The sequence below is a fragment of the Podarcis erhardii genome (assembly GCF_964252035.2).
Source record: "Podarcis erhardii genome assembly, chromosome: 4".
Lineage (NCBI taxonomy): Eukaryota > Metazoa > Chordata > Lepidosauria > Squamata > Lacertidae > Podarcis > Podarcis erhardii.
The window spans coordinates 5,305,359-5,332,324 of NC_138508.1; the positions used below are offsets into that span (position 1 = coordinate 5,305,359).

The 26,966-nt window shown below is 46.3% G+C and overlaps 1 protein-coding gene across 2 annotated transcripts in view; it reads left to right on the forward strand.

The window, feature by feature from the left end:
* ATG16L2 (autophagy related 16 like 2) overlaps positions 1–26,966 on the forward strand; it is a 50,490-nt gene that overhangs the window by 14,110 nt on the left and 9,414 nt on the right. Inside the window, exons 3-14 of one of the 2 annotated variants that reach the window (XM_081860435.1) lie at positions 457–577; positions 1,711–1,784; positions 4,555–4,797; positions 7,010–7,075; positions 9,570–9,662; positions 11,134–11,196; positions 12,815–12,923; positions 15,150–15,255; positions 16,578–16,648; positions 22,356–22,427; positions 23,402–23,522; positions 25,502–25,607. In XM_081860435.1, the coding sequence (XP_081716561.1) occupies positions 457–577; positions 1,711–1,784; positions 4,555–4,797; positions 7,010–7,075; positions 9,570–9,662; positions 11,134–11,196; positions 12,815–12,923; positions 15,150–15,255; positions 16,578–16,648; positions 22,356–22,427; positions 23,402–23,522; positions 25,502–25,607 (1,245 nt within the window). The remainder of the gene's footprint in view (positions 1–456; positions 578–1,710; positions 1,785–4,554; positions 4,798–7,009; positions 7,076–9,569; positions 9,663–11,133; positions 11,197–12,814; positions 12,924–15,149; positions 15,256–16,577; positions 16,649–22,355; positions 22,428–23,401; positions 23,523–25,501; positions 25,608–26,966) is intronic. The other variant, XM_081860436.1, reaches the window with a different exon arrangement.

Below are 26,966 nucleotides of genomic sequence, written 5' to 3' on the forward strand. Positions count from 1 at the left end.
TCAAACAGCACATAGCGGATGCACGGAATTCACTGGTTAGCGGCTTTGAATTAGAAACAAAAAGGCATTCTCCCGAAGTTGATTTTCCATGCCCAATATTAATTTCCATGACTGCAAGAACTGTGGGGTTCACACAGACTGTTGGTTGCACAGATTAATTCATGGAGCACGGATCTGGGAGCCTTGCTGTCTAAACAAAGCCTCTATTTTTTAAGGCAAAGTGCCTCTGGGTACCAGTTGCCAGGGAATATGATGGGGAGGGTTTGTTGCTTCCAGCCCTGCTTGCGGGCTTCTTCATGCGGTGCGTGGTTCAACTGTGGAACTCCCTGCCACAGGAAGCAGTGATTGCAACCAACCTGGATGGCTTTTAAAGAGGATAGGACAAATTCACAGAGGGCTATTGATGTCCAGTGGCCAGTCTGATTTTCTCATCTGATTTTGCTTGTGTTTTTGCAGACCCGTCCAGGAGACCAATGACTGTTTCTTGGGTGCAGTCTTGGGCTCTGCAGAAACAACAGAGACCCTGAAGGGGATTCATGAGAGACATTTGGCGGAGCTGGAAAGCATCAATGGGGAGGTAAGCTGGCACAGGATTGGGCCTGGGAATTTGGGCGAGACACCTCTCCCACATCCAAGGAACAGGAGAGGTCAGGGAAATGGGACAGAAGGGGTAAGCAGAATTATTCATTGGTCCATCACCCAGTGCTGAATTTACATATAAGCTAAACAATCTATAGCATGGGTAGGCAAACTAAGGCCCGGGGGCCGGATCCAGCCCAATCGCCTTCTCAATCCAGCCTGCGGACAGTCTGGGAATCAGCGTGTTTTTACATGAGTTGAATGTGTGCTTTTATTTAAAATGCATCTCTGGGTTATTTGTGGAGCATAGGAATTCATTCATTTATCCCCCCCCCCCAAAAAAAGTATAGTCCGGCCCCCCGCAAGGCCCCCTGCTGAAAAAGTTTGCTGACCCTTGATCTATACCTTAGGGCCCACTCCCTTGGGAGCCCCCAAAAAATTTAAAGGGGAAAAAACCTGGACGTTCATTTCCAAAATATAAGATAAAAAACAAATAAACTAAAGCCTACATACAGCAACAGTGTTTTGTGTTGTGTAGGCTCCTATGATGCAAGTAATGGGCTCTGCCTGCTTGCCTGCTCCCTAAAATATCCCTGGTTTGCTCCTTTCTATATATAGGGTGCCTACATTCTGCATGGACTGGCTATAACAGTTACTTTGATAAAATACATATTTTGTTATGTTCATATGACTTTAGATACCTATTAGATCCATGAATTACCATCTAGCATATATTCAACACAAAAAACTGACAATTTGTTGTTGACAAAGGGCAGCTGGACATATAAAGGGCCCCATTACCTTCAGGAGCTGAGGGCAGGCACCCCCAAACTCGGTCCCCCAGATGTTTTGGGACTACAACTCCCATCATCCCTAGCTAACAGGACCAGTGGTCAGGGATGATGGGAATTGCAGTCCCGAAACATCTGGAGGTCCGAGTTGGGGGATGCCTGACTTAGGGCCTCATCCACCCTAAATCCGGTCCTGCCATCACCCATTCCAGCTTCTTGTTTGCCCTGATGCCTTCACCTTCTCCAGGATGTCTCCCCTCCCAAGGCATGATCCAGTCTTTCATTGAAGGAGAAGCCTGCAGACCAGCTGACCAGGGGACTGCTCTCTGTTCTTTTTCAGCTTGCCTATAGCATCTATGAATGGAACTTGCAGCTCAAAGCGAAAGATGCCGAACTGGAGGAACAGAGGGGCAGGTAACGTTCCTCCGTCCGGCTCCTTCTATGGCGCAACGGCTCTTTTCGATTCTTTCCTTTTGGGGGGGGGGCAATGGTGGGAGAAGTTCTACCCTTCAGGTCCAGGACAGACATAATACAATGGTACCTCTGGTTATGTACTTAATTTGTTCTGGAGGTCCGTTCTTAACCTGAAACTGTTCTTAACCTGAAGACCACTTTAGCTAATGGGGCCTCCCGCTGCTGCCGTGCCGCCGGAGCCCGATTTCTGTTCTCATCCTGAAGCAAAGTTCTTAACCTGAAGCACTATTTCTGGGTTAGCGGAGTCTGTAACCTGAAGCATATGTAACCTGAAGCGTATGTAACCCGAGGTACCACTGTACAGTCATACCTCGGGTTAAATGTGCTTCAGGTTGAGCATTTTCGGGTTGCGCTCCGTGGCAACCCAGAAGTAACAGAGCGCGTTACTTCTGGGTTTCGCCGCTTGCGCATGTGCAGAAGCTCAAAATGACGTCATGCACATGCGCAGAAGCAGGTTGCGTTCGCTTTAGGATGTGAACGGGGCTCCGGAACTGATCCCGTTCGCATCCAGAGGTACCACTGTAATCCTTTGGGAGCCAGGTATGCAAGGCTGGGGGACGACCGCGATTTATCAGTTCCGCTTCCGAGTGGGAGCGGGTTGCGCTCGGGCTACCAAGTCCCACCACTGTCTCAGCGTGGTGGGGGGTAGCATCCTGCTGAGGGTGTCCCGGCCACGCCATTTGCCAGACGGCCAATTAGGGAGCTGTGGGGGCGTGGCCGGGGCCAATTTAAACCGTGGCTTGACTCGGAAACTCCTCTTTCAGCCTCTCGCCGCTGATCTCCTGCCCTCCACCCTCTTTTAGGAAGGGTCGCTGGCCTTGCTATGGACTTCGGTTGGTCACCACTGAAGGGTCTGGGAGGACGTTTTCCACTTGGCAAATCAGCACCAGCCACTTGGTTTTCGCCTACTTTAGAATGTATTTCAATTAATTGAGTGTGATTTTATGTAAACTGTGCTATTTTTACTGTTGTTAGCCGCTCTGAGCCCGGTTTTGGCTGGGGAGGGTGGGATATAAATAAAATTATTATTATTAATATTACCTCGTAGCAATCGTCACAACTTTGTAAGGTTTAATGGTTAGGCACTGGAATAGCGGTGTGGCGGGGAGGTAAGGTGCAGCCATCACCTGCCCCTCCATGTGTAAGGGTATTCTGTTAAAGCAGTGTTTCTCAACCTGTGGGTCCTCAGATGTTCTTGGACTACAACTCCCATCATTCCTAGCCAGCATGACCAGTGGTCTGGGATGATGGGAGTTGTAGTCCAACAACATCTGGGGACCCACAGGTTGAGAACCGCTGTGTTAAAGGAATCTGGGAGTGTGGATCTCTTCCAAAGCCCAGGGAGGGGCTAGGGCCATACCGCAATCCCAGCGGGAACCCAGGAGATCTTTGAGTCGATCCGCATCAGCTGGGCTCCCCCAACCGGTAGTTTACCCTTCCAGACTTCCTGCACGGGGAGCAGCAGTCAGACATCGTCTCTTGATGCCAATGCCTAAGCCAGTACCCCTCACATTATGTAACCAATCAAGTTGTGGCCTAAATTTTGGGCATTAACATTAAACTAAATTCTGTGTCCTTGTGCTTTTATTCTCCTGAGACTGGCTTGGGGGTCTTGAAGCGCAAACCAGGGTTGCCAAATTAAATAAATATTTTTGGGGGAGGGGGAAGGTGGGGGAGCTCCCCACAAATTTTGTTTATTTGTTTGTTGGTTTATTGTGGGCCCCGGCGCAGTGCCACCCCCCTCCCCGGGCAGTGGCTAAATGTAAGATGTGATGAATAAACTCAAGCAGACAATGATCAGGATGAGAAATGGCCACAACTTTATTGATTACAGATACAGTGGTGCCCCGCAAGACGAACGCCTCGCAAGACGGAAAACCCGCTAGACGAAAGGGTTTTCCGTTTTGGAGGCGCTTCGCAAAACGAATTTCCCTATGGGCTTGCTTCGCAAGACAAAATGTCCGCTAAAATGTCCGCTAAAATGTCCGCAAGACAAAAATCCGCTAAAAGCCGCTAAACCGCTAATAGCGCTAATCCGCTAAGCTGTCAATGGGCTTGCTTCGCAAGACGAAAAAAGTGCTATACGAAGAGCCTCACGGAACGGATTAATTTCGTCTTGCGAGGCACCACTGTACAGGTGGATTTTTGGCTCAGTCATTGGGTAAATATATCCATCCCAGCCCACCCAGACAAAACACAATACAGTCATACCTCGGGTTGAAGTTGCTTCAGGTTGAGCAGTTTTGGGTTGCGCCCCACGGCGACCCAGAAGTAACGGGACATGTTACTTCCGGGTTTCACCGCTTGCGCATGCGGTGAAAATGACGTCGCGCGCATGCGCAGAAGCGGCGAATCACGACCTGCAGATGCGGGTTGCGTTCACTTCAGGATGCGAACGTGGCTCCGGAACGGATCCTGTCCATATCCAGAGGTACTACTGTAATGATTTAATTTTGCAAAGGTAAGGAGACTCAGTCCTCCCAAATTAATGCTCAAAAAACCCCTCTCCCTGCCTCCACAGTTGATGGCAGCACTGCTTCCTGGAAATCACAGTTGGGGAGAGCTGCTTCTGTGTTCGAATCCTGCTTACGGGTTTCCCCTAATGGGCACCTGGTTGGCCCCTGGGAGAACCGGATGCTGGGCTGGAAGGGCCTCGTCCAGCTGGCTCTTCCGACGCCCTGCCTTCACCCTTTGCTTTGGTCTGCTCCAGGCTGGCCGGTCTGAGCGGCCACGTCTCTGAGCTGGAGGCCGAGCATCTCCTGCTGCAGGAGCAGGTGGAGGAGCTGAGCCGCAGGACCATCGCCATGAAGGAAGACTACGTCTCTCTGCACCAGCGCTACCTGCAGCAGGATGGGGAGTTCCGCCGGGCGGCCGAGAGAGGCCTGGAGCTGCTCAGGTGCTTCATGCAGAAGAAAGCGGAGGCCGCCGAGCACAGGAACAAGGCCCTCGAGAGGTGGGCGACCCCCCGCACGCGAAACGGAGAGGGTGGTCAGGGCATGGGGGGCAGCAGCGGTTCAGATCCGGAGAGTCTGGAACGGGGGAAGTGTGGGCTGAAGTGCCCCCTGCTGGCTAAATGAATGAATCTTTATTTGCGCCAGCCATCGGCCATAGCAATAAAACGCGAATACAATATTCAAAGAATAGAAAGAAAAAGGCAAGTACTGTATTTTTTGCTCTATAAGATGCACCAGACCACAAGACACACCTAGTTTTTGGAGGGGGAAAACAAGAAAAAAATATTCTGAATCTCAGAAGCCAGAACAGCAAGGGGGATCGCTGCACAGTGAAAGCAGGAATCCCTCTTGCTGTTCTGGCTTCTGGGATAGCTGCACAGCCTGCATTCGCTCCATAAGATGCACCCACATTTCCCCTTACTTTTTAGGAAGGAAAAAGCGAGTCTTATAGAGCAAAAATTACGGTATATAAAACACATTTTTAGGGTTTTGAATCCGTAGTCAAATAGTGGATCTTATTCTGATTGCCCCAGCTAAAAACCTTGCAGCCTTTGCTGTCACCTGCTCATCTTGATCTGCCAAGAGAAAGGACACGGTGACAGTGGCTGGGCGAACCGGAATGGACAATAAAATAGGGGTGATAAGTCTTTATAAAGAGTGCAAGCCAGAAGGGCATGCGCCGCCGATTCGTCACTGCCATCTTCACAGGGACATAAGCGTTTTTCGTGTGGAATCTGTTGGAATCGTCCCTCCAGTACAGCCCAGGGCAAGACATTCAATCTTGCCAAAGTAAAAGCGACCCCCTGCTGGCTGTTTGCAGGAATAGCCTTTGTGTCGCAAATGGGATAAGATTGGGGAGGTGTCAGGTGCTGACTCTCTCAGCACCAAAAGATACACGTCCCAATTTTCACCAGGGTTTTGAAATACGGTCTTTGAGCAGTGAGAAACTCTGGGGTTTAACCCAGGCACTTGCCCCAAGTTTGGTTTCCTTGGAATGAAGGCAATGGCATGCTTAGGATACAGTCGTACCTTGGAGGTCGAACGGAATCCGTTCCAGAAGTCCGTTTGACTCCCAAAATGTTCAGAAACCAAAGCACAGCTTCCGATTGGCTGCAGGAACCTCCTGCAGCCAATCGGAAGCCCCCTCAGACATTCGGCTTCCAAAAATAGTTCGCAAACCGGGAACCAAGCTGTTCGAAAACCAAGGTACGACTGTATATGGCTTTGTTTGTACATATATACAACCTGAGCCCAGGAGGGAGGGGCTCACAGCATGAACAGGAGCTGATTGAGGTTTGATGAGGCCCTAAGCTACTGAAGGCAATGGGGCCCTTTCTACGTCCAGCTGTCCTTTGTCAACAACAAACGGTCACTGTTTTTTGTGTTGCATATATGCTGTATGGTAATTTATGGACCTCATAGGTATCTAAAGCCATCTGCACGTGTTGCCCTACAGCCAGTCCATGCAGAATGTAGGCACCCTATATATAGGAATGAGCAAACCAGTGATATTTTAGGGAGCAGGCTAGCAGGCGGGGCCCATGACTTACATCAGGCATAGGCAAACTCGGCCTTCCAGTTGTTTTGGGACTACAACTCCCATCAACAGTGAGTGAGTGCTTTCCCCCCAAACCTCTGGCTATATATACAGTCATACCTCAGGTTACAGACACTTTGGATTGTGCGATTTCGGGTTGTGCACTGCACCGAACCCAAAAGTACCGGAATGGGTTACTTCCAGGTTTTGGCGCTTGCGCGTGTGCAGAAGTGCCTAATCGCGACCCACGTGTGCGCAGACGCGGTGCTGTGGGTTGCGAACACTGCGGGTTGTGAACGCGCTTCCCCCATGGATCACGTTCGCAACCCGAGCGTCCGCTGTACATGATTTACACAATGAGTCCTGTGTGATTGACTAATTCAACTCCCCTCCTGGAGCCTGATTGGACTGTTCCTGCAGGCCAATTAGGTTGCTGATTCACTTCCTCCTGGAGCTGGATTGGGCGGCTCCTGCAGACCAATCAGGTTTCTGCCTTCTAGGATCCTACCTGCCTATTGTTCTAGGATCCAAGCTCAGTACATAACCCGTGACCTCACCCCATCCTTGACAGAAGCACAGCCTTGTCTCCCAAAAGGACCTGGAAAATCTAGCAAGCAGAACATCTGGAAGGAGCATGTCTTGCGCACCCCCTGATGCCCTTCCTCTCCTTGCAGGGCAAAGCAAGACCGGCTGGCCAAGGAGCTGAAGAAGGCAGCCAGGACCCCGGTTGGCATTAAGGTGTAAGTCCTGCTTGTGGGTCCTCAAAGATCTTCGGATAATAAGAATAAGGATGATAATAATAATAATAATAATAATGAATTTATTTTATCATTTAAACCCTGCCCATCTGGCTGGGTTTCCCCAGCCACTTTGGGCAACTCCCAACAGAATATTATTATTATTAATAATAATAATAGCAGCAAAACATCAAACATTAAAAAACTTCCCTAAACAGGTCTGCCTTCAGATGTCTTCCAAAAATTCAGATAGTTGTCTATTTCCTTGTCATCTGATGGGAGGGCGTTCCACAGGATGAGCGCCACCACCAAGAAGGCCCTCTGCCTGGTTGAAAGGCAGAATATATATCTATATCTCTCTCTATAGCATCTATCTATCTATCTATCTATCTATCTATCTATCTATCTATCTATCGTCTATCTATCTATCTATCATCTATCTATCTATCTATCTATCTATCTATCTATCATCTATCTATCTATCTATCTATCATCATCATCTATCTCTATCTATCTATCTATCTATCATCTATCTATCTATCTATCTATCTATCTATCTATCTATCTATCTATCTATCATCTCTATCTTCTATCTATCTATCTATCATATCTATATCTATCTATCTATCTATCTATCTATCTATCATCTATCTATCTATCTATCTATCTATCATCTATCTATCTATCTATCATCTCTATCATCTATCTATCTATCTATCTATCTATCTCTATCATCTATCATCTATCATCTATCATCTATCTATCTATCTATCTATCATCTATCATCTATCATCTCTATCTATCATATCTATCTATCTATCATCTATCATCTATCATCTATCATCTATCTATCTATCTATCTATCTATCTATCATCTATCTATCTGTCTATCTCTATCATCTATCATCTATCTATCATCTATCTATCATCTATCTCTATCTATCATCTATCTCTATCTATCTATCATCATCTATCTATCTAATTTATCTAGCCTCATCTTCCCTGTCCCCCTCTCCTCTTGGTTGAGCTGAAACAAGTTGTTGGGCTGGCCACCGAAATGTTTGTATGTAAACCAGATTCTCCTGCTGACGATGCAGAGGGAGCTGCAAAGAGCCTGAGTTAATTGGTACGTTGATTGTTGTGTCCCCAGGGCTGCTGGCTAATTAAATACCCAGGGGGGAGGGAGAGAGCAAGACTGCTGCTGAAATGCACAATATTGGGCCCATGCTCCTCATGCTGAGCACAACACCTTTCTGCCAAGACCTAAAATGCTCCAAAGCTGCTAAGTGGCAGTTCACTCTCTCCGCAAGTCAGCCGGTTTGTCTGTGTCCCTCCAGGTGGCCTCTGGGACGAAGAGACCTTTTCCTGTCATTAGGAAGGCTCTGGGAATTCCCTCTGGCTTGATCTGCACCTCCCAGATTACGTGGACAGCTCTGAAACTTAAAAAAATAAATCATATTTTATTTGAAATACTTCTCTAAGCAAAGTATAGGAGGAAAGGAAACAAAAAGTACATAAAAAATTGTCTATTATGAAAGTATATAAGTGAAATTAGGGACACGGGTGGCACTGTGGTCTAAGCCACAGAGCCTAGGGCTTGCTGATCGGAAGGTCGGCGGTTCGAATCCCCGTGAGGGGGTGAGCTCCTATTGCTCAGTCCCTTCTCCTGCCAACCTAGCAGTTCGAAAGCACGTCAAAGTGCAAGTGGATAAATAGGTACCACTCCGGCGGGAAGGTAAACGGTGTTTCTGTGCGCTGCTCTGGTTCGTCAGAAGAGGCTTAGGCATGCTGGCCACATGACTCGGAAGCTGTACGCCGGCTCCCTTGGCCAATAAAGCGAGATTAACGCCGCAACCCCAGAGTCAGCCACGACTGGACCTAATGGTAAGGGGTCCCTTTACCTTTCCCTATAAGTGAAATTAGTATTCCAATACATAGACATTTATTTGCAAGCTTTCATATGTGTGTGTGTGTGTATGTAAGACGACCCCCCTTTTCTTAACATAATTTTAAAAGAAAAAAATCCTAGTCTTATACACGGAAAAGTACGGTTTGTGTGTGTGTGTGTGTGTGTGTGTGTGTGTGTGTGTGTGTGTATCTATCTATCTATCTATCTATCTATCTATCTATCTATCTATGCAATTCAAATGTCATTATATTTCCAGATTTGGAACTTGGTTATCCACCAGCTGATACACTTCCTGAATGCACCGACACAAGTTTTTAACCTTTCTAAAAAATAATAATAATAATTGAGAACCACTGTGTCAGACTAGGATCTGAGAGACCCAGATTCAAATCCCCACTCACTGCCTCTCAGCCTAACCTACCTTACAGGGTTGTTGTTGCTGTTGGAGGAATTAAATAGGGAGATCCGTGTGCTCTTCCTTGAGGCCCTTGGAGAAAGAAGGGGATCTTTAAATGCAATAAATACATTAAAATGTTGTTGATCTTGCTCTTGTGCTCCCTAATTTTCTGCACCTTTTCTCTTCGCCAGAGAGCCAGAAGTAGGGAAGGCTGATGAGCAAAAGATGTCCCACAGAGACGCCCAGGAGGAGCCTGGCGAAAAGATGTGGAAAAGGCCTTTTCGGTGAGGCATGAACTGTGGAGCTCATAGTTTTTGTATTGCTATTATTTGCATTAGCTTCCTTTTAAATTGGTTGGAGTTTTGCATCATTTCCTCCCATCAAAGTCTTGGAGCAAGAAAAAGAATGCAGCACATAGAAAACATGACAGTTTTTTTAAAAAATGCTGATAAAAACAATCATAAAAATCCATCTTAAGAGTTTCCTGCGTTTGAGGGATGCGTGCAAAGCCTACCATTGTCTTTGCTGTGGAGAGAGTGAAATTCTGTGTGGAATCTCCCCTTAGAATCTCGTCCTCGCAGGCAGAAAATTTGAGAGGGGCTTAGGCAGGAGCTACAGGAAGAGCCATCGTTTGAGGGGCTTGTCTGTGCATGTTTGTGGCACAGGAAAATTGCGAACTCTTTTTAAAAATAATATTTTACTGAATTTCCATTTTATAATTTGTAAATGTATCCTTACTTTTTGCTCATATGAGCTGGTCGACTCGCCCCCTCCACCTTGTGGTTCCCATAATTCCGTTCAGTATCATTGCATTTGTATCCCTTCCTATTTACCTTTCATCCATTTCAATTACTGCAATTTTAAATAAACATAAAAAGGTAGGAATCATAGACATTGCAAGTCTTCTTAAGTCAATTCTGCTAGTGTTGCTAATTGCAGTTGTTCTTCAAGCATTGTATAAATCCAGTCTTTTTGGAAAGCTTGATCAACGTTGGTTTTGGATTTTCCTAGGCAGCTTCGCTAGTTGTGCATATTCCATCATCTTCATCTGCCACTCCTCCATCGTTGGTAACCCCTGTTGCTTCCATTTTGGGGTTAAAAGAGTCCTTGCTGCCGTAGTTGCGTACAGAAACAATTTTTGGTCTCTCCTTGGAATTTCTTCCCCTACTTTACCCAGTAGAAATGCTTCTGGTTTTTTAAGAAATGTATTTTACGATCTCTTGCGGAACTAGGGAACAGCAGATTTCTCCCGGGTCCACTCTGTGGTTCTGCAGTTCAGCTATGGCACAGCTTGCTCTGGCAAGAAAGGAGCTGTTTAGAAAGCTGGAAATGAATTTTGCACATGGGAGGAACGAGAAACGAAACCCAAACCACTTTCCTGGAAGGAAAAAGTAGTTCTACCTTGTTTACACACTTTTGTCTACTTGAAGAAGCCATGTTCCAATCTGAAAAATACAAATATTTAGGTTACAAAACTATAAAAATAAAGAAAACTTAAGTTTGCAAAACAATAATTACCATGTGGTTAGGGTAGATCAACGTGTCAGTGTCCACTTATCTCCAGTGTAAATATGACATATCGGCAAAAGTCGAAAATTACAAGATAACTATAGCATGTACATGAAAATCGATTTCAGATTTGAAATCAGCATTGAAAGAACATATTCTCATGCAACAGAAAATGAATTTTTTTTTTTTGTTCCCCAGTGTAATTCCTGTGTTCATCACTTTTTTCCTCTTGACTTCTTGTTTTAGATCTGCTTCTGCCACTTCCATGACCCTCACCAGATACGTGGGTGTTTTCAAGGGTTTGTTTGAGTAAGTTGGTTGCTCCATTTCTATGCATTCAGAGTTACTTGGGTCTGGAGCGTGTGTTTGAATTGCCCCCAAAGAATCAAGATAAGATCCTGAATCATTTTGATGATACTAGCTTTTTATCTGGATCAACTGGGGGTAAGGTAGCAAACTTCAGTGTTGCACAGATCTCTTCTCTACGGGGATGGAAAATTGAATATATGTGTTGAATATAGGCTATATGGTAATTTATGGACATAATAGGTATCTAAAGTCATTTGCACATCTTGCCATACAACCAGTCCATGCAGAATGTAGGCACCCTATACAGTGGTACCTCGGGTTAAGAACTTAATTCGTTCCAGAGGTCCGTTCTTAACCTGAAACTGTTCTTAACCTGAAGCACCACTTTAGCTAATGGGGCCTCCTGCTGCCGCTGCACCGCTGGAGCACGATTTCTGTTCTCATCCTGAAGCAAAGTTCTTAACCCGAGGTACTATTTCTGGGTTAACGGAGTCTGTAACCTGAAGCGTATGTAACCCGAGGTAGAACTGTATATAGAAAGGAGCAAACCGGTGATATTTTAGGAGCAGGCTAGCAGGCGGGGCCCATTACTTACATCATAGGAGCCTACACAACACAAAACAAAACAAAACAAAACAAAACAAAACAAAACAAAACAAAACAAAACAAAACAAAACAAAACAAAACAAAACAAAACAAAACACTGTTGCTGTATGTAGGTTTTATTTTATTTGTTTTTAATCTTATATTTTGGAAATGTACATCCAGTTTTTTCCCCTTTAATTTTTTTGGGGGCCCCCAGGAGAGTGGGGCCCCAAGCTGTAGCTTGTTTAGTTTATACGTAAATCCAGCACTGATTACATAGAGGGCTAACAAATTCATTGTAGCCAAGAGTTTCTGTAGCAATGTCCATCTTCCCTCCCTCCTTCCCACTTCCAGAACTATAGACTTAAAAGTTTACATAACTGAAAGTCAAAACTGGCATTTTACTCCTCACCCCTGTGAAAGATTTGTCACTAGCTTCGTGCATTTTCACAAACTTTCAAATGCACAACCTTTAACTTGTATCCCCTGTCCGGGCAGCCTTCTTCCACGTTTGAAGTTGATCCATTTCCTGGTTCTCAGTTCCTTGTGGTTTTCCCTGAGGTCTCATTCAGAGCAAATAGGGTTCCTGCAGACCATGGTTGTATCCAAAGTGGAACTGGAAACTGCAGCTTCGATGAGGTCCCCAGTGCTTGTTTGCAGGCGAACCAGTTTACTTGATTTGGACGTCCTTCTAAGCAGCTTAGCTGTGTGGCTTTTGACTGTCTGAAGACAGAAGAACCTGTAATACTTAATTTGACGTCACAGCAAGTTCAAAATTGCTATGGTTTAGGGAAGTTCCCTGTTTAGGGAAGTTTTTAATATTTGATGTATTATTGTATTTTAATCTTTTGTTAGAAGCCGCCCAGAGTGGCTGGGGAAACCCAGCCAGATGGGCGGGGTATAAATAGTATATTATTATTATTATTATTATTATTATTATTATTATTATTAGGAAGTTGGAGGGAGGGGGAGAGCAAGAAATGCTAGGTGATAATGTCTGTATCCAAGACAGTGCAAAACTTTCACCTGTTAGTTTCAGGATGAAACGCGGAAGCTCCTTCAGCAACCCCTCGGAGGAACGGTACTATTACATTCCCTCCTGTGCGGCTGCCTGCCTTCCGTCAAGAGTGAGCGACGAACAGGTAAATCTGAAATCCCCAAGCACCAGGTGCCACCTCACCTGGGTGCCACATAAGAAGAGCCTGCTAGATGACTAAAAACAAGTAACGTGTATATAATTGTAAGTGCACAGGGTAAAATAAGACTTGGGAAGGGGGGGTGAGAGAAAAAGGAAAAGGAGAAAGAAAGAAAGAAAGAAAGAAAGGACACTCATATACAAAACAAAACAAAAGCAGAACTTATAAACATTACAAGATTGTTACTGTAGCTAACCCACATTTAATCTAATATAGAAATTAACCCCAAATATCGTTAAATTGGTCCATGGCAAGTCTACAGTGGTACCTCGCAAGACGAATGCCTCGAAAGACGAAAAACTCACAAATCGAAAGAGTTTTTCGTTTTTTGAGCTGCTTCGCAAGACGGATTTCCCTATGGGCTTGCTTCGCAAGACGAAAACGTCTTGCAAGTTTGTTTCCTTTTTCTTAAAACCGTGCATTCACTTCAAGGAGCAACTCATAGCACGCGGTGTGGTAGCCTTTTTTGAGGTTTTTGAAGACTTTGGTGATTTTTGAAGCTTTTCCAAAGTCCGTGCTTCGCAAGACGAAAAAATCGCAAGACGAAAAAACTCGCAGAACGAATTAATTTCGTCTTGCGAGGCACCACTGTACGTTTATACACTCATGTGTTGCAAATTTGTATATATCTTCTAGCCATTCGCCGAAGGGAGCTGCATTTTTATGGATGAACTGGGGAAAATAACTACTGCTATTATTTCTTATTGCATCTATACCCCACCTTCTCCTCCATGGAGCTCATGGTGGTGTGCAGAGTTCCCCTTGCCCATTCTGTCCTCACAACAACCCTGTGAGGTAGGTTAGATTGTGACTGTCATCCAGTGAGCTTTGTGGCCAAGCGGGGATTAACCCCTGATCTCCCAGGTTTCTAGTCCAGCACTCTAACCACTACACCACACTGGTTCCACGGGTGTCGGAGACAGTACTGTCTGAATGCGAGTTGCTGGGAACCGCGGGTGGCGAGAGGGCTCTTGTGTTTGAATCCTGCTTGTGGGCTTCCTATGGGGGCATCTGAGAACAGGATGCTGGACTAGATGGGCCATTGGCTGAATCCAGCTGCAGGGCTCTTCTTAATAATTCTTGATAATTTGTGCATCTGGCTCCTAGTCGTTTTCCTTGCACACGCTGACAGAAAGGGAACGCGACTGGAGGATGAGTTTGGGTTGCAATTGTCCCCACCGGCAGAATTCCCATATCTACTCCAGAAGAGAAACTTGTTGGACTTCCATGGCACCCCTGCCTGGTCTACATAATAATAATAATAATAATAATAATAATAATAATAATAATAATAATAATAATATATTTATACCCCTTCCCTTCCCAGATCAGAAAACCGGGCTCAGGGTGGCTAACAACAAATTTAAAACACTTAATTGATGCAACCAAAAACAGCATAAAATACAGTATAAAACGTGAATAATAAATTCAGAATTCAAAAATCAATTTAGGGGGGAAATCCAATAAACATTAGATGATCACCAGGGCTAGCTGCCTAAATTAGTCCCACTTGGGCCAGTGAGGAGACCAGGGGAGAATTAGCTGTGGGATCCCAGAGTGGGTAATCTTCATAAAAAGGGGAGGGGGAGGGAAGGAAGGGGAATAAAAGATCAGGCTAAGTTCAGATTGAAGGCCAGGCGGAATAGCTCTGTCTTACAGGCTCGACGGAAGGAAGTTAAATCCTGCAGGGCCCTGGTCTCCTGGGACAGAGCATTCCACCAGGTCGGAGCCATCACTGAGAAGGCCTTGGCCCTGGTGGAGGATAATCTGACTTCCTTAGGGCCCGGGACCTCTAAACTATGATTATTCATGGACCTTAAGGTCCTCTGCGGGGCATACCGGGAGAGGCAGTCCCGTAAATACGAGGGCCCTAAGCCACAAAGGGCTTTAAAGGTCAAAACCAGCACCTTAAACCTGACCTGATACTCCACTGGGAGCCAGTGCAACTGGTAAAGCACTGGGTGAATATGCTCCCATGGCAGGGACCCCACGAGGAGCCTCGCTGCAGCATTCTGCACCCGCTGGAGTTTCTGGGACAGTTTCAAGGGCAGCCCCGCGTAGAGCGAATTACAGTAGTCAAGCCTGGAGGTGACCATTGTGTGGATCACTGTGGCCAGATCAGGGTGGGAAAGGTAAGGGACCAATTGCTTTGTCCTTTTCCCCTTTCTCCAGGAAGGCCACGCCTCCGAAATCAACGCTGCCAGGTTCAGTCCCAATTCATCCGTGCTGGCCACTGGCGGGGCCGACAAGCTGATCAGGCTCTGGAATGTGGCAGGAGGTGAGCAGATGCGCAGAGGGGCATTAGTTGACGGTTGCACGCAGTGGGTAGCGCTGGGGTCTCAGCCACCGAGACTTGGGCTTGCCGATCAGAAAGTCGGCGGTTCGAATCTACATGACCGAGTGAGCTCCTTTTGCTCTGTCCCAGCTCTTGCCAACCTAGCAGTTCGAAAGCACGCCAGTGCAAGTAGATAAATAGGTACCACTGCGGCGGGAAGGTAAACAGCATATCCATGTGCTCTGATTTCTGTCACAGTGTCACGTTGTGCCAGAAACAGTTTAGTCCTGCTAGCCACATGACCTGGAAAACTGCCTGCGGACAAACACTGGCTCCCTCGACAATGAAAGCGAGATGAGCACTGCAACCCCATAGTCTACTTTGACTGGACTTAACAATCCAGGGATCCTTTACCTTTTACCTTGATAGGGACATGGGTGGCGCTGTGGTCTAAACCACTGAGCCTCTTGGGCTTGCCGATTGGAAGGTTGGCAATTCAAATCCCCGCGACGGGGTAAGCTCCCGTTGCTCTGTCCCAGCTCCTGCCAACCTAGCAGTTTGAAAGCACACCAGTGCAAGTAGATAAATAGGTACCACTCTGGCGGGAAGGTAAACGGCATTTCTGTGCACTCTGACTCTCATCACAGTGTCCTATTGCGGTTTAGTCTTGCTGGCCACATGACTCAGAAAGCTGTCTGCAGACAAACACTGGCTCCCTCGGCCTGAAAGCGAGATGAGCGCCACAACCCCATAGTCACCTTTGACTTAACCATTCAAGGGTCCTTTACCATTTTACCTATTGCACACTATTTTATTTTTTAATGTATAAAAGTATTAGAGATCTCTGCCAGCTGTCTGCTCGGGCTGGCAACTGTCCGACTCAAATCTCTTGAGATCACGCAATTGAGTTGCTGCCTCTGCCTTTATAAGAGATTTCTGGCCTCGGCTCTAGGCTTTGTTTCCGCATCAGTCTTTTCTTGAGGCTCGTTCATTCCTTAAACGAAATGAAACGAAACAAACAAACAAACAAAAAGTCTTGCCGATGCACCGGAAGTAGAAGCCACATTGGATCTTATCAGGTGTGCGAGAGATTTTGCTTAGCTGAGCTTCAGTTCTGCAGGTGAGATAAGATTTTCACAAGGCAGAGTCGTGGAACAAGGAGAAAAGATCTCAGATCCAGGGTGGGGGAATCTCTCTCTCTTTGGAAAGTGCACTGTCTGCTTCTTGCAGAGTTTCCTGGTGCTTTTTTCCATATTCAGGGAAGTGTCGGTTCTTATTGTTGCTGCTCTAGGCCACCTTGCCTGTTCTGTTTTGCCTTCCTGCAGGCCGAATGGAGAAGATGAAGACACTGCAAGGGGCTAACGGAGGCATCACCAGCATCGAGTTTGACCCATCGGTGAGTGTGAATCGCAGCAGGGCAAACGCCGCTGGTTGCTTGGAGGAGGCACCGTGGTTTGGGCTTGCCTGGAAGTTGCGCTCCATTTGCAAAGGCCCTTCCCTCCTTGCCTTTTACAGTGGTACCTTGGGTTAAGTACTTAATTCTTTCCGGAGGTCCATTCTTAACCTGAAACTGTTCTTAACCTGAAGCACCACTTTAGCTAATGGGGCCTCCCACTGCCGCCGCGCGATTTCTGTTCTCATCCTAAAGCAAACTTCTTAACCCAAGGTACTATTTCTGGGTTAGCAGAGCCAGTAACCTGAAGTGTCTGTAACCTGAAGCATATGTAACCCGAGGTACCACTGTACTGAACAAGCCAAGCGGTTTATCTAGCCCAGGCACATGCAACTCTATAGAGACTGCGATCTACTCCCAGTATAATAAAACTGGCAGTGATCTACCCATTGTCATTGCCCATAGCTGTTCAGCTTTTTTAGGGTGGGGGGAGCCCACAGTTGGTGAGCTTCTTTTCGGGGGGAGCCCAGAGTTGCTGAGGTTTTTGGGGGGAGGGTTGCCTTTAATCGCTTACCCAACAGTCCAAAGCCATCCCTTTGTCCCCCACTCTGCCCCCAGATGAAGGGAATAAAACCTTTCACAGCACCGCCAACGGCGACGATGGGGCATAGCGACAGGGGCGGGGCACCTCATGATCGCTCAGGAGCAACAGGGCAATCTCTTTTTTTACTCCCGTGATTGACCTGGAGAACCCTGCTGACCTACCTGTCGATTGTGGTCGACCGGTTGGACATTGCTGATCTAGCCCAATATTGTCAACTCGGACTGGCAGCAGGCCAAGGAAAGTCTTTCCCATCACAGTGGAGCAAAGGATACTAACTTCACATGTACTCTAACTAAAATCATATAAAGAATAAATTATTATTATTATTATTATTACTACTCACCAGCCTGGTTCCTTCAAGATGCTTTAGGCTACAGGTCCCATCAGCCCCAGCGAGCGCAGTAGTCCAATCCATTGGGAGGGCACTAGGAGACTGATCTGTGAGTTTCACGCATTAAAGCCTTATCTCTTGTTCCTGCACTGCAGAGGGTTGGGCTAGATGACCCCTGGGGGTCCCTTGTGACTCTACAGTTCTAGGATTTTAGCATCTGTACATTAGAGGAGTGTCAGGATGCTGGACTAGGTGGGGCATAGGCCTGATCCCACCAGGCACTTCTTATGTTCTTCCTCTTCTTCCTCCTCCTCATTTCATATCACTTCCGCTTTATTTTTTTTTTTGGGGGGGGGGGGCTGGAATCTCAAAGCAGTTTGCAACCTACATCAAGTAAAACAGTCTGGAATAAAACACTACTGACGAAAGTCAAGTACGTACACATTCAAAGCAACACAACTGGCTGGAAGCAAAAATATTATCTTAAAGATTTCCAAAAGAGGTCAACTGCAGATTGCACTTTGAACCCGGCAAAGTTAACAACAACAACGAAAATGATCTTAAACGTTTCAGGAGAGAACATTGCTCAATATAAAATGTCCAATATAAAATGCACGTTGAAAGCAGCATCATTCACGGGGGGGGGGGGCCCACTAGGGGCGCAATTGGAAGATGGCTGACAATAACATCTCTCCGACCCACACGAGGTAATTAAGAGGCTGTGATGGGAGTAAACAGCCTCCCTGCCCCCCCCAAGCGTGGGGGGGGACTGTCCTTGCCTGCTGTGCCCTATACCACCCCCGAATTTGTGGGGGTGGGGGCACTAGGCAGAAAGCCCTTGTGCGGATCTCGGCGCTCCTGGACGCTGTCTCTGATTCGTGCCTCTAGCTGCAAGAACTTCAAAAGAAACAATTAGGAGAAAGCTAATGCACATATTTCAAGGAAGAAGGGGGAGTAAAGACTGCTAACTGAAGAGATCTCTGATAAACAAGACGAGTCGGAGGAACAAGAATAAATCATGAGAAGACACACCAAGGCTCGGTATGTCCGGCAACGGGACTGGATGGGGGAGGGGAAAAAACTTTCTTTTCTCTATGTGATTAACCAAGAATCCCCCCCCCCCACAAGTCACAAGTCAGAAATGCCGTTTAAATGACTTAAGCTGTGGATTTAAGACTGTGTGGAGATAATTTTCTAACCAAAGCATGTTTCAAGAAGATCGTGGAAAGCATAAGAGCTTTGGAATGACGCAGCAAAAAATAGCGTCGCCATTTTGGCAAGTTCTGCTGAAAGACTTATGTCTGGGACGAGGAACAGATCTGTTTTCATATTGTGGGTGAGCCTCCTCAGAGGGACTAAAGAGCGACAGATTTGCGAGATTAATGATGGAAAGAGTGCTGTTATTTATGAAAGTGATGATATATGGAAACCATCTTGATATGATGATTGGACGAACAGAAAAATTCACACAGGATTATAATTGGTGTTTACCTGCTTCAGGAGATTATCAGAAGAGATCATAAAGAAAAAAAGAAAAATATACGAACAAGATGAGATGTGGAAACAGCAAGATAAGACTGGATAGAATTATGAACATTATTTGGACAGATTTGTGGATATTAACGCAGCAGCAAGAAGATGATCGGAATCCCCCTTCGGAACTTGAAATATGGGTCCCCCCAACAAAAAAATAAAATTCGGCTTTGTAATTCGGAATTTATGTGATGTGATGTGATTTGATTTGATTGGTCGGTTAATAAAAAATATTTTTTTAAAAAAAGAAAGAAAGCAGCATCATTCGCAAGAATAAAAAAGATTATCATAAGCACAGGACAGAGAGTCAGGGGTAGATCAAACATTACCTCTCAGCTGCAACCTTGCTATTTTAAAGGCGAGTGTGGCCTGGTCTAGACTGAACACCGCCTGTCTAATTATTTGTCCCCATGGTAAATTGTGAGGCTCTTAACCTCAGGGTCGTGGATTGGAGCCCAGTGTTTGCCAAAAGATTCCTGCATTTCAGGGGGTTGGATGAAATGACCCCTGTGGTCCCGTCCAACTCTACAAACATGTGATTCTATTATTCTAGGAACTGCCTACCAACTGTACCTCCAACTTATAGGGATCGAGCCACACTCTGTTAGCATTGTCATTTTGACAGATCAGGTAACAGAAGAAGGAAAAGACCCTCTCTCTGCCATAGTGTGCTGACCTTTAAAGCCCTAAATGGCCCCGGTCCAGTATACCTGAAGGAGCGTCCCCATCCCCATCGTTCTGCCCGGACACTGAGGTCCAGCTCCAAGGGCCTTCTGGCGGTTCCCTCACTGCGAGAAGCCAAGTTACAGGGAACCAGGCAGAGGGCCTTCTCGGTGGTGGCACCCGCCCTGTGGAATGCCCTCCCACCAGATGTCAAGGAAATAAACTATCTGACTTTTAGAAGACATCTGAAGGCAGCCCTGTTTAGGGAAACTTTTAATGTTTAATAGGTCATTGTATTTAGTGTTTTGTTGGAAGCCGCCCAGAGTGGCTGGGGAAACCCAGCCAGATGGGTGGGGTATAAATAATAAAGTATTATTATTATTATTATTATTGCCCCTGGTATTCGGAGCGTGCAGTGCCCAAATATTATGGAAGGGCTGAACTCCTGGTGTGAGACAGTTTCCAGTGGGGGCTCTTTGGAAGGGGGTGTTTCCTGCCCACGTCCACCAGGGGGCAGCACGGGGCTTCCTGCGGAGGCTGTTGCCATGCCAACGCGGTCCTTTGCAATCATCATTCCCACCCCACCAAAAGAGATTTCTCATCCTCCTAAGATAAGAACCAAAGGCAGGGAGGAGCTGCAGCCGCCTGGCGGAAGGGACTGCAGAATGAACTTTTCCAAGCTCATTAGTGGGATGAATGGCCGTCCCAAAAGTCAAACAAAATGCTAGGCCAGGCATGTCCAAAGTCTGTTTCGGGGGCCGAATCCAGCCGGCCGGCCAGTTTAATCTGGCCCCTGTGGCAATTTACAGTTTATTTCCTGGAGTAAAATCCTAAAAAAAGGTTAACATCTTTGGTCGGCCCTTTGGTTGGCCCTCACGACCCTTCACTTCATCAAATCTGGCCCTCTTTGAAAAAAGTTTGGACCCCACTGTGCTAGGCTGTTGGAAAAGAAGCAGGGAGAAGTACAGAAGGAAGCCCTCCCCCTCCAAAAGGGGGCTCTGCTCCCCACAATGAGTTCTCCTCTTAGAATCATAGAGTTTGAGGGGGACCTCGAGTGTCATCTAGTCCAACCCCCTGCAATGCGGTTCGACATGAGAGCAGGAAGGGTGGACTAAGCAGATGGAGAGATGTCGGCTTCCCTCGTACTCCTAGAACGTGGGGAAATATCAATTTCCGTGGAATGGCAAGAGCTTCAGGGGGACAGACATGCAGAAGGGCCTCATTACCCAGCTTAACTTACAGAATCCATTGCAAATTGATATTGTTGTTGTTGTTGTTATTTGAATTTATATACCTGGAGGTCTCAGGGTGGTTTGCAGAACAAAATCAAAATCAATCAATCAATCAATCAATCCAGAGACCCAACAAATCGTTACAAAGCAATGCACAATTCAGACAGCCTACCTCCAGGTTAAACAAGCATTCTGTTCAGACTTAAAGATAGGGATCATTGGTTCTTGCAACCACTGATAAAAACTTCGCCACTGCTAATGTTCTAGTCCAGGGGTCTGCAACCTTTAAGACAAAAAGAGCCACTTGGACCCGTTTCCGAAGGAAAAAAAACTGGGAGCCGCAAAACTCGTCATTATAAAAATAACTTTTTTGTCACTTTTTTAAATTATTTATTTGTTTGACCCCTCAGAATTACTCCTCCTCATAGAAATAAACGTTAAATTAACAAGTTACCTTTTTGTGTGTGTGTGTTCTTCACTCCCCTTCAAAACAGTGACCAGCGTACATGCCTCCTTTCAATGCAGTGACCAGCGTACATGCCCCTTACAATGTAGTGGGCGGGCGGGCGGGAAGGGGACGTTGGGACGGTGCGTGACTAACGCATGCACCGCCCCCGTGCGACGTCACAGCCAGTACAGCGCCCGCCACAGTGGGGAGTGTCGGGGCACACAATGCGCCTCCTCCCCTCGCTAGTATCCGCCCCGGAGCCGCGGCAAAGGTGTAAAAGAGCCACATGCGGCTCCGGAGCCGCGGGTTGCAGACCCCTGTTCTAGTGTTTGTTCGGTCTTCCAGTAGGAACCTGACATAGTGAGCCTCTGGTTTTCCCAGGAAAGGTACCAGCAAGGGTAATATCAGTTCGGCAGTGGCTTGCAAAATCAAAAACAGTGGCGATTGCCATTTTCTTTCCCCCCAAAGTCCCTGTTCCAAGGTGCTTTCTGAATTTTGGGGAATTCAAAATGGTTGCCGCTCACTGGCAGCTACCATGATAGTGGGGGGTAGCTGAATATATACAGAGACCCCACACGCTTCTGCAGAGCGGGTTCAGCCAGCAGCTTATTTTTTTTATTTTACTGTGTTCAATATCTCTTCAAAGTAAAAGTAGTGACTGAAGCAGACTTGTTTTAAAAAATGCATTAACGAGGCTGTGCAGTTCTGTCCATTCCTGCTTTTAATCCTGGACTACTAGGGGAAACATTTTTTGTGAGTCGTTTCGGTTCAGCCCCACTTGCCCGTCTTACAGATCTTGAAACAATCCCAGTGCCGAGCCAAGTCCCACAGCCAGGGCAGAGCAGAGGTGGCTGGTCTGATTACTCTCCAACCTCTCTCTCTCTTTCTCTCCCCGGCAGGGATTTCACGTCTTGGCTGCTACATACAACAATGCTGCTCAGCTGTGGAAGGTTGACGACTGCCGTTTCAAGGTGAGATCAGCTGGGTTCCTTTCGCTTGTGGCGGAGGGGTGCATTTGTGCGATGGGAAACTATTAAGCCAAGTTTCAGGGCCGATGAAGGAATCTGAACCCACTCTTTATTGTGGAATCGGAGCAAATGGCAGTCCATGGAAAAGCTGAATTGCCATTTGCTCCAATTCAGCTGCGGAGATCGGTTTTTCAAGGTTTACAAAATTGTGCCTGGCCTGGAGAAAAAAAGATAGAGAAAAGTTTTCCTCCCTTCCTTGTAACGCTAGAACTCATGGGCACCCAGTGAAGCTGAATGTCGGAGATAAAAGGCAGTACTTAACGCGGTGCTTGTTTAAACTATGGAACTCCCTGCCACAGGAGGCAGTGATGGCCACCAACATGAATGGCTTGAAAAGAGGATTAAACAAATTCATGGAGGAGGAGAGGGCTGTTGATGGCCACTAGCCAGGAGGGCTATGCACAAATTCTGTTTGTGTTATTTATTTATTAATCAAATTTATATACCGCCCTATACCCAGAGGTCTCAGGGTGGTTCACAGAACAAAATCAGAATATGAAGCCACAATATATATACAATCAAAATAAAAACAGCAACCTAGTAACAACCCCCCCCCTTTAAAAAAAGAACCACATTTTAAAATGTCAGGTCAATCAAATGCCTGGTTGAAAAGGAACTACAGAGAAGGCCCTGTTCTCATGTTGCCACCCTCCAGACTTCTCAGGGAGGAGGCACACGAAGGGGGGCCTCAGAAGGTGATCTCAGGGTCTGGGTGGGTTCATATGGAAAGAGGCAGTCCTTCCGCAATGGGTCTCTGGTTGGCCACTGTGAGAACAGGGCCCTGGACTAGGTGCACCGTTGGCCTGATCCAGCAGGGTCCTCTTAGCTTCTTATGTTCTCAGAGCTTCCATTCTTCATGCCCAATAGCACTAAAAAGCAACTAATCTCTTAACGCCCCAAACTCTTCTCTTGCCTAGGAGGTTCTGACGGGGCACACGGACAAAGTGACGGCGGCCAGGTTCAGAGCCACCCGGCACCAAGCTGTGACAGGCAGCCGGGACAGGACAGTGAAGGAGTGGGATTTGACCAAAGGGGCGTGTAAGTGATGGCCAGCTCTTCCTGTGGGGATGGAGGGCCCTGATCCAGCAGCACATCATCATCATTATTATTATTAAATTTCTATACCGCCCTATACTCGAAGGTGTCAGGGCGGTTCACATAAAATATCAAATACATAAAATCATTTTTTTAAAAATAATATTTATTATGAGTTTAAAGATTACAAAAAGAAAGAAAGAAATTTTAAACAAAACAATATAATACAATACCAAAAACATAAACAAAAACACAACATAGAACATTGAATTAACAAAACAAAACAAAAACAATTAAAAACACTTCCAATATTTTCAATCTTAACTTTCATACACTTGTTTCATCGACTTCCTCATGCCTCCCTTTTTGTATTCCACTTCAATTAACTGTTTCAGCAATTCCTTTCCATCTTCCTCTGTTTTCTGTCCTGTAATTTATCTTAACATATTCTGACCTAGTTTTTTCCCTTTAATACATTAACAATCTATCTGTACCTAATTCCTTATAACATTTCTGCCAAAGCCATATAACTTCATTCCACCATTTTTCTAAAGCTGCTTAATTTTACAATATTTCTGTAAACAATTTTTTCCAATCTTCTTCCACTGACTCTTCTCCCTGGTCTCGGATTCTGCCAGTCATTTCCGCCATCAAATACATAAAATCAAAACCAACAACCCAATAAAAAAAACTCCCAAGGAGGCAGCATTTTTTTTTTAAAAAAAAAGGGGGGGGCAGGATGTAGATCAAGTCAGGCAAAGGCCTGGTTGAAAAGGAATGTTTTTGCCTGGTGCCTAAAGGTGTACAATGATGGCGCCAGGCAAACTTCCCTGGGGAGAGCATTCCACTGACGGGGAGCCACTGCAGAGAAGGCCCCGCTCTCGTGTTGCCACCCTCCGGACCTCTCAAGGAGGAGGCACACGAAGGAGGGCCTCAGAAGGTGATCTCAGGGTCCGGGTAGGTTCATATGGGAAGAGGCGGTCCTTGAGGTATTGCAGTCCTGAGCCATTTAAGGCTTTATAGGTCAAAACCAGCACTTTGAATTGGGCCTGGAAACGAATCGGTAGCCAGTGCAGTTGGACCAGGATTGGTGCAATATGCTCAAACCGTCTTGCTCTGGTGAGCAACCTGGCCTCTGAGTTCTGCACCAGCTGAAGTTTCCCAACCTTTTTCAGAGGCAGCCCTAGGTATAACGCAGTAATCTAAGGTAATCTAAACAAGCTGGGCATGTTTAGCCTGGAGAAGAGGAGGTTAAGGAGTGATATGATAGCCATGTTCAAATATAGAAAAGGATGTCACATAGAGGAGGGAGAAAGGTTGTTTTCTGCTGCTCCAGAGAAGCGGACACGGAGCAATGGTTCCAAACTACAAGAAAAAAGATTCCACCTAAACATGAGGAAGAACTTCCTGACAGTAAGAGCTGTTCGACAGTGGAATTTGCTGCCAAAGAGGGTGGTGGAGTCTCCTTCTTTGGAGGTCTTTAAGCAGAGGCTGGACAACCATATGTCAGGAGTGCTCTGATGGTGTTTCCTGCTTGGCAGGGGGTTGGACTCGATGGCCCTTGTGGTCTCTTCCAACTCTAGGATTCTATGATTCTATGATTCTAACCTTGAGGTCACCAGAGCATAGACAACAGTAGTTAGCCTATCCCTGTAGTTAGCCTATCAACAGTAGTTAGATACACCCCTGATAGGGGCGTATCTGGGCCACCAGCCAAAGCTGATGGAAAGTACTCTGGGCCACTGAGACGACTTGAACCTTAAGCGACAGCAAAGGATCCAGGAGGACCCCCAAGCGATGAACCTGCTCCTTCAGGGGAAACTTAACCCCATCTAGAGCAGGCAACCTCTCAGCCATCTGGTCTGAGGAACCACCCGTCAACAGAGCTTCAATCCATATCTGGCTGCATCCCGGTTGTGTAGTTACCTATCCAGAGGCCCATCTCCTTTCCCTGATGCAACTGTCTATGGCTTTTCTGGCAGGCTACAGAACCATTGACGTCTTCTCCTATTGCAACGATATTGTGTGTTGCGACACCTTCATCATCAGTGGACATCACGACAAGACCATCCGTTTCTGGGACAGCAGGTGAGCCCACCAAGCAGCCAGATGATGATGCAACCAGGGTTGCGCCTTGTCGTTTGGCGGGGCCTTTTCAGTTGTGGCACCAATTTTTTTTTCATTACATTGTTTTACTTGGTAAAACCTGCACACCAGCTGACAGTTATTTTTTTTAAAAAAATGCATCAAAATGGTTTACAAAGAGAATAAAACAATGAATGTTTGGTAAAAGCAACTGAAATGATAAAATAAGCAGTAAACTAAAAGCAAGCATTCTACATGTCTGGCTAGGCTTTGTCCAACCAAAAGCAAGGGCCAAAAAGAGAACGGTAATGTCAATAGGCAGGGAGTTCCAGAGTGTCACAATGAAAGACTGATTTCTTTGGAATGCAGAACCGCAGTTATTTGGTACTGCTGGTTTCTGCATCTTGTCCACTGTCTTCCCAATGAAGATCTAGGCTCCATCTTCATGCTCTTTCTTCCAGCTTGTCGGAATGAGGGCTGCTGGGCTTTCGCCATCTGCTCAAAAGGGGACTGAGACCCCCTCTCATTTTTTCCATATTTCTCATTGCATCTGGTCAGCCCGGTAAGAAATGGATGCAGGTTTAGATGGGTCTTCATTCTCATCCAGCATCAGAGCTCTATTTATTTTCAAGATTCCCTGTTTATGATGCATCTGATGCTCCCATCTAATACTAATACTACTACTACTACTACTACTACTACTACTACTACTAATAATAATAATAATAATAATAATAAATTTATTCTTTATACCCCGTCCATCTGGCTGGACTTCCCTGGCCACTCTGGGCGGCTTCCAACAAAATATTAAAATACAGTAATCCATCAAACATTAAAAGCTTCCCTAAACAGGGCTGCCTTCAGATGTCTTCTAAAAGTCAGGTAGTTGTTTATTTCCTTGACATCTGGTGGGAGGGCGTTCCTACTGGGTAGGCGCCACCACCGAGAAGGCCCTCTGCCTGGTTCCCTGTAGCCTCACTTCTCACAGGGAGGGAACTGCCAGAAGGCCCTCGGAGCTGGACCTCAGTGCCGGGGCTGAATGATGGGGGTGGAAACGCTCCTTCAGGTATACTGGCCATTTAGGGCTTTAAAGGTCAGCACCAACACTTTGAATTGTGCTCGGAAACGTACTGGGAGCCAATGTACGTACTGGGAGCTTATTCTATGATACGTTTGTTAGTCTTCAACGTGCCAAGGCTCGTAAAGGTAAAGGATCCCTGTACGGTTAAGTCCAGTCAAAGGCGACTATGGGGTTGTGGCGCTCATCTCGCTTTCAGGTTGAGGGAGCTGGCGTTTGTCCACAGACAGCTTTCCAAGTCACGTGGCCAGCAGGACTAAACCGCTTCTGGCACAACAGAACAG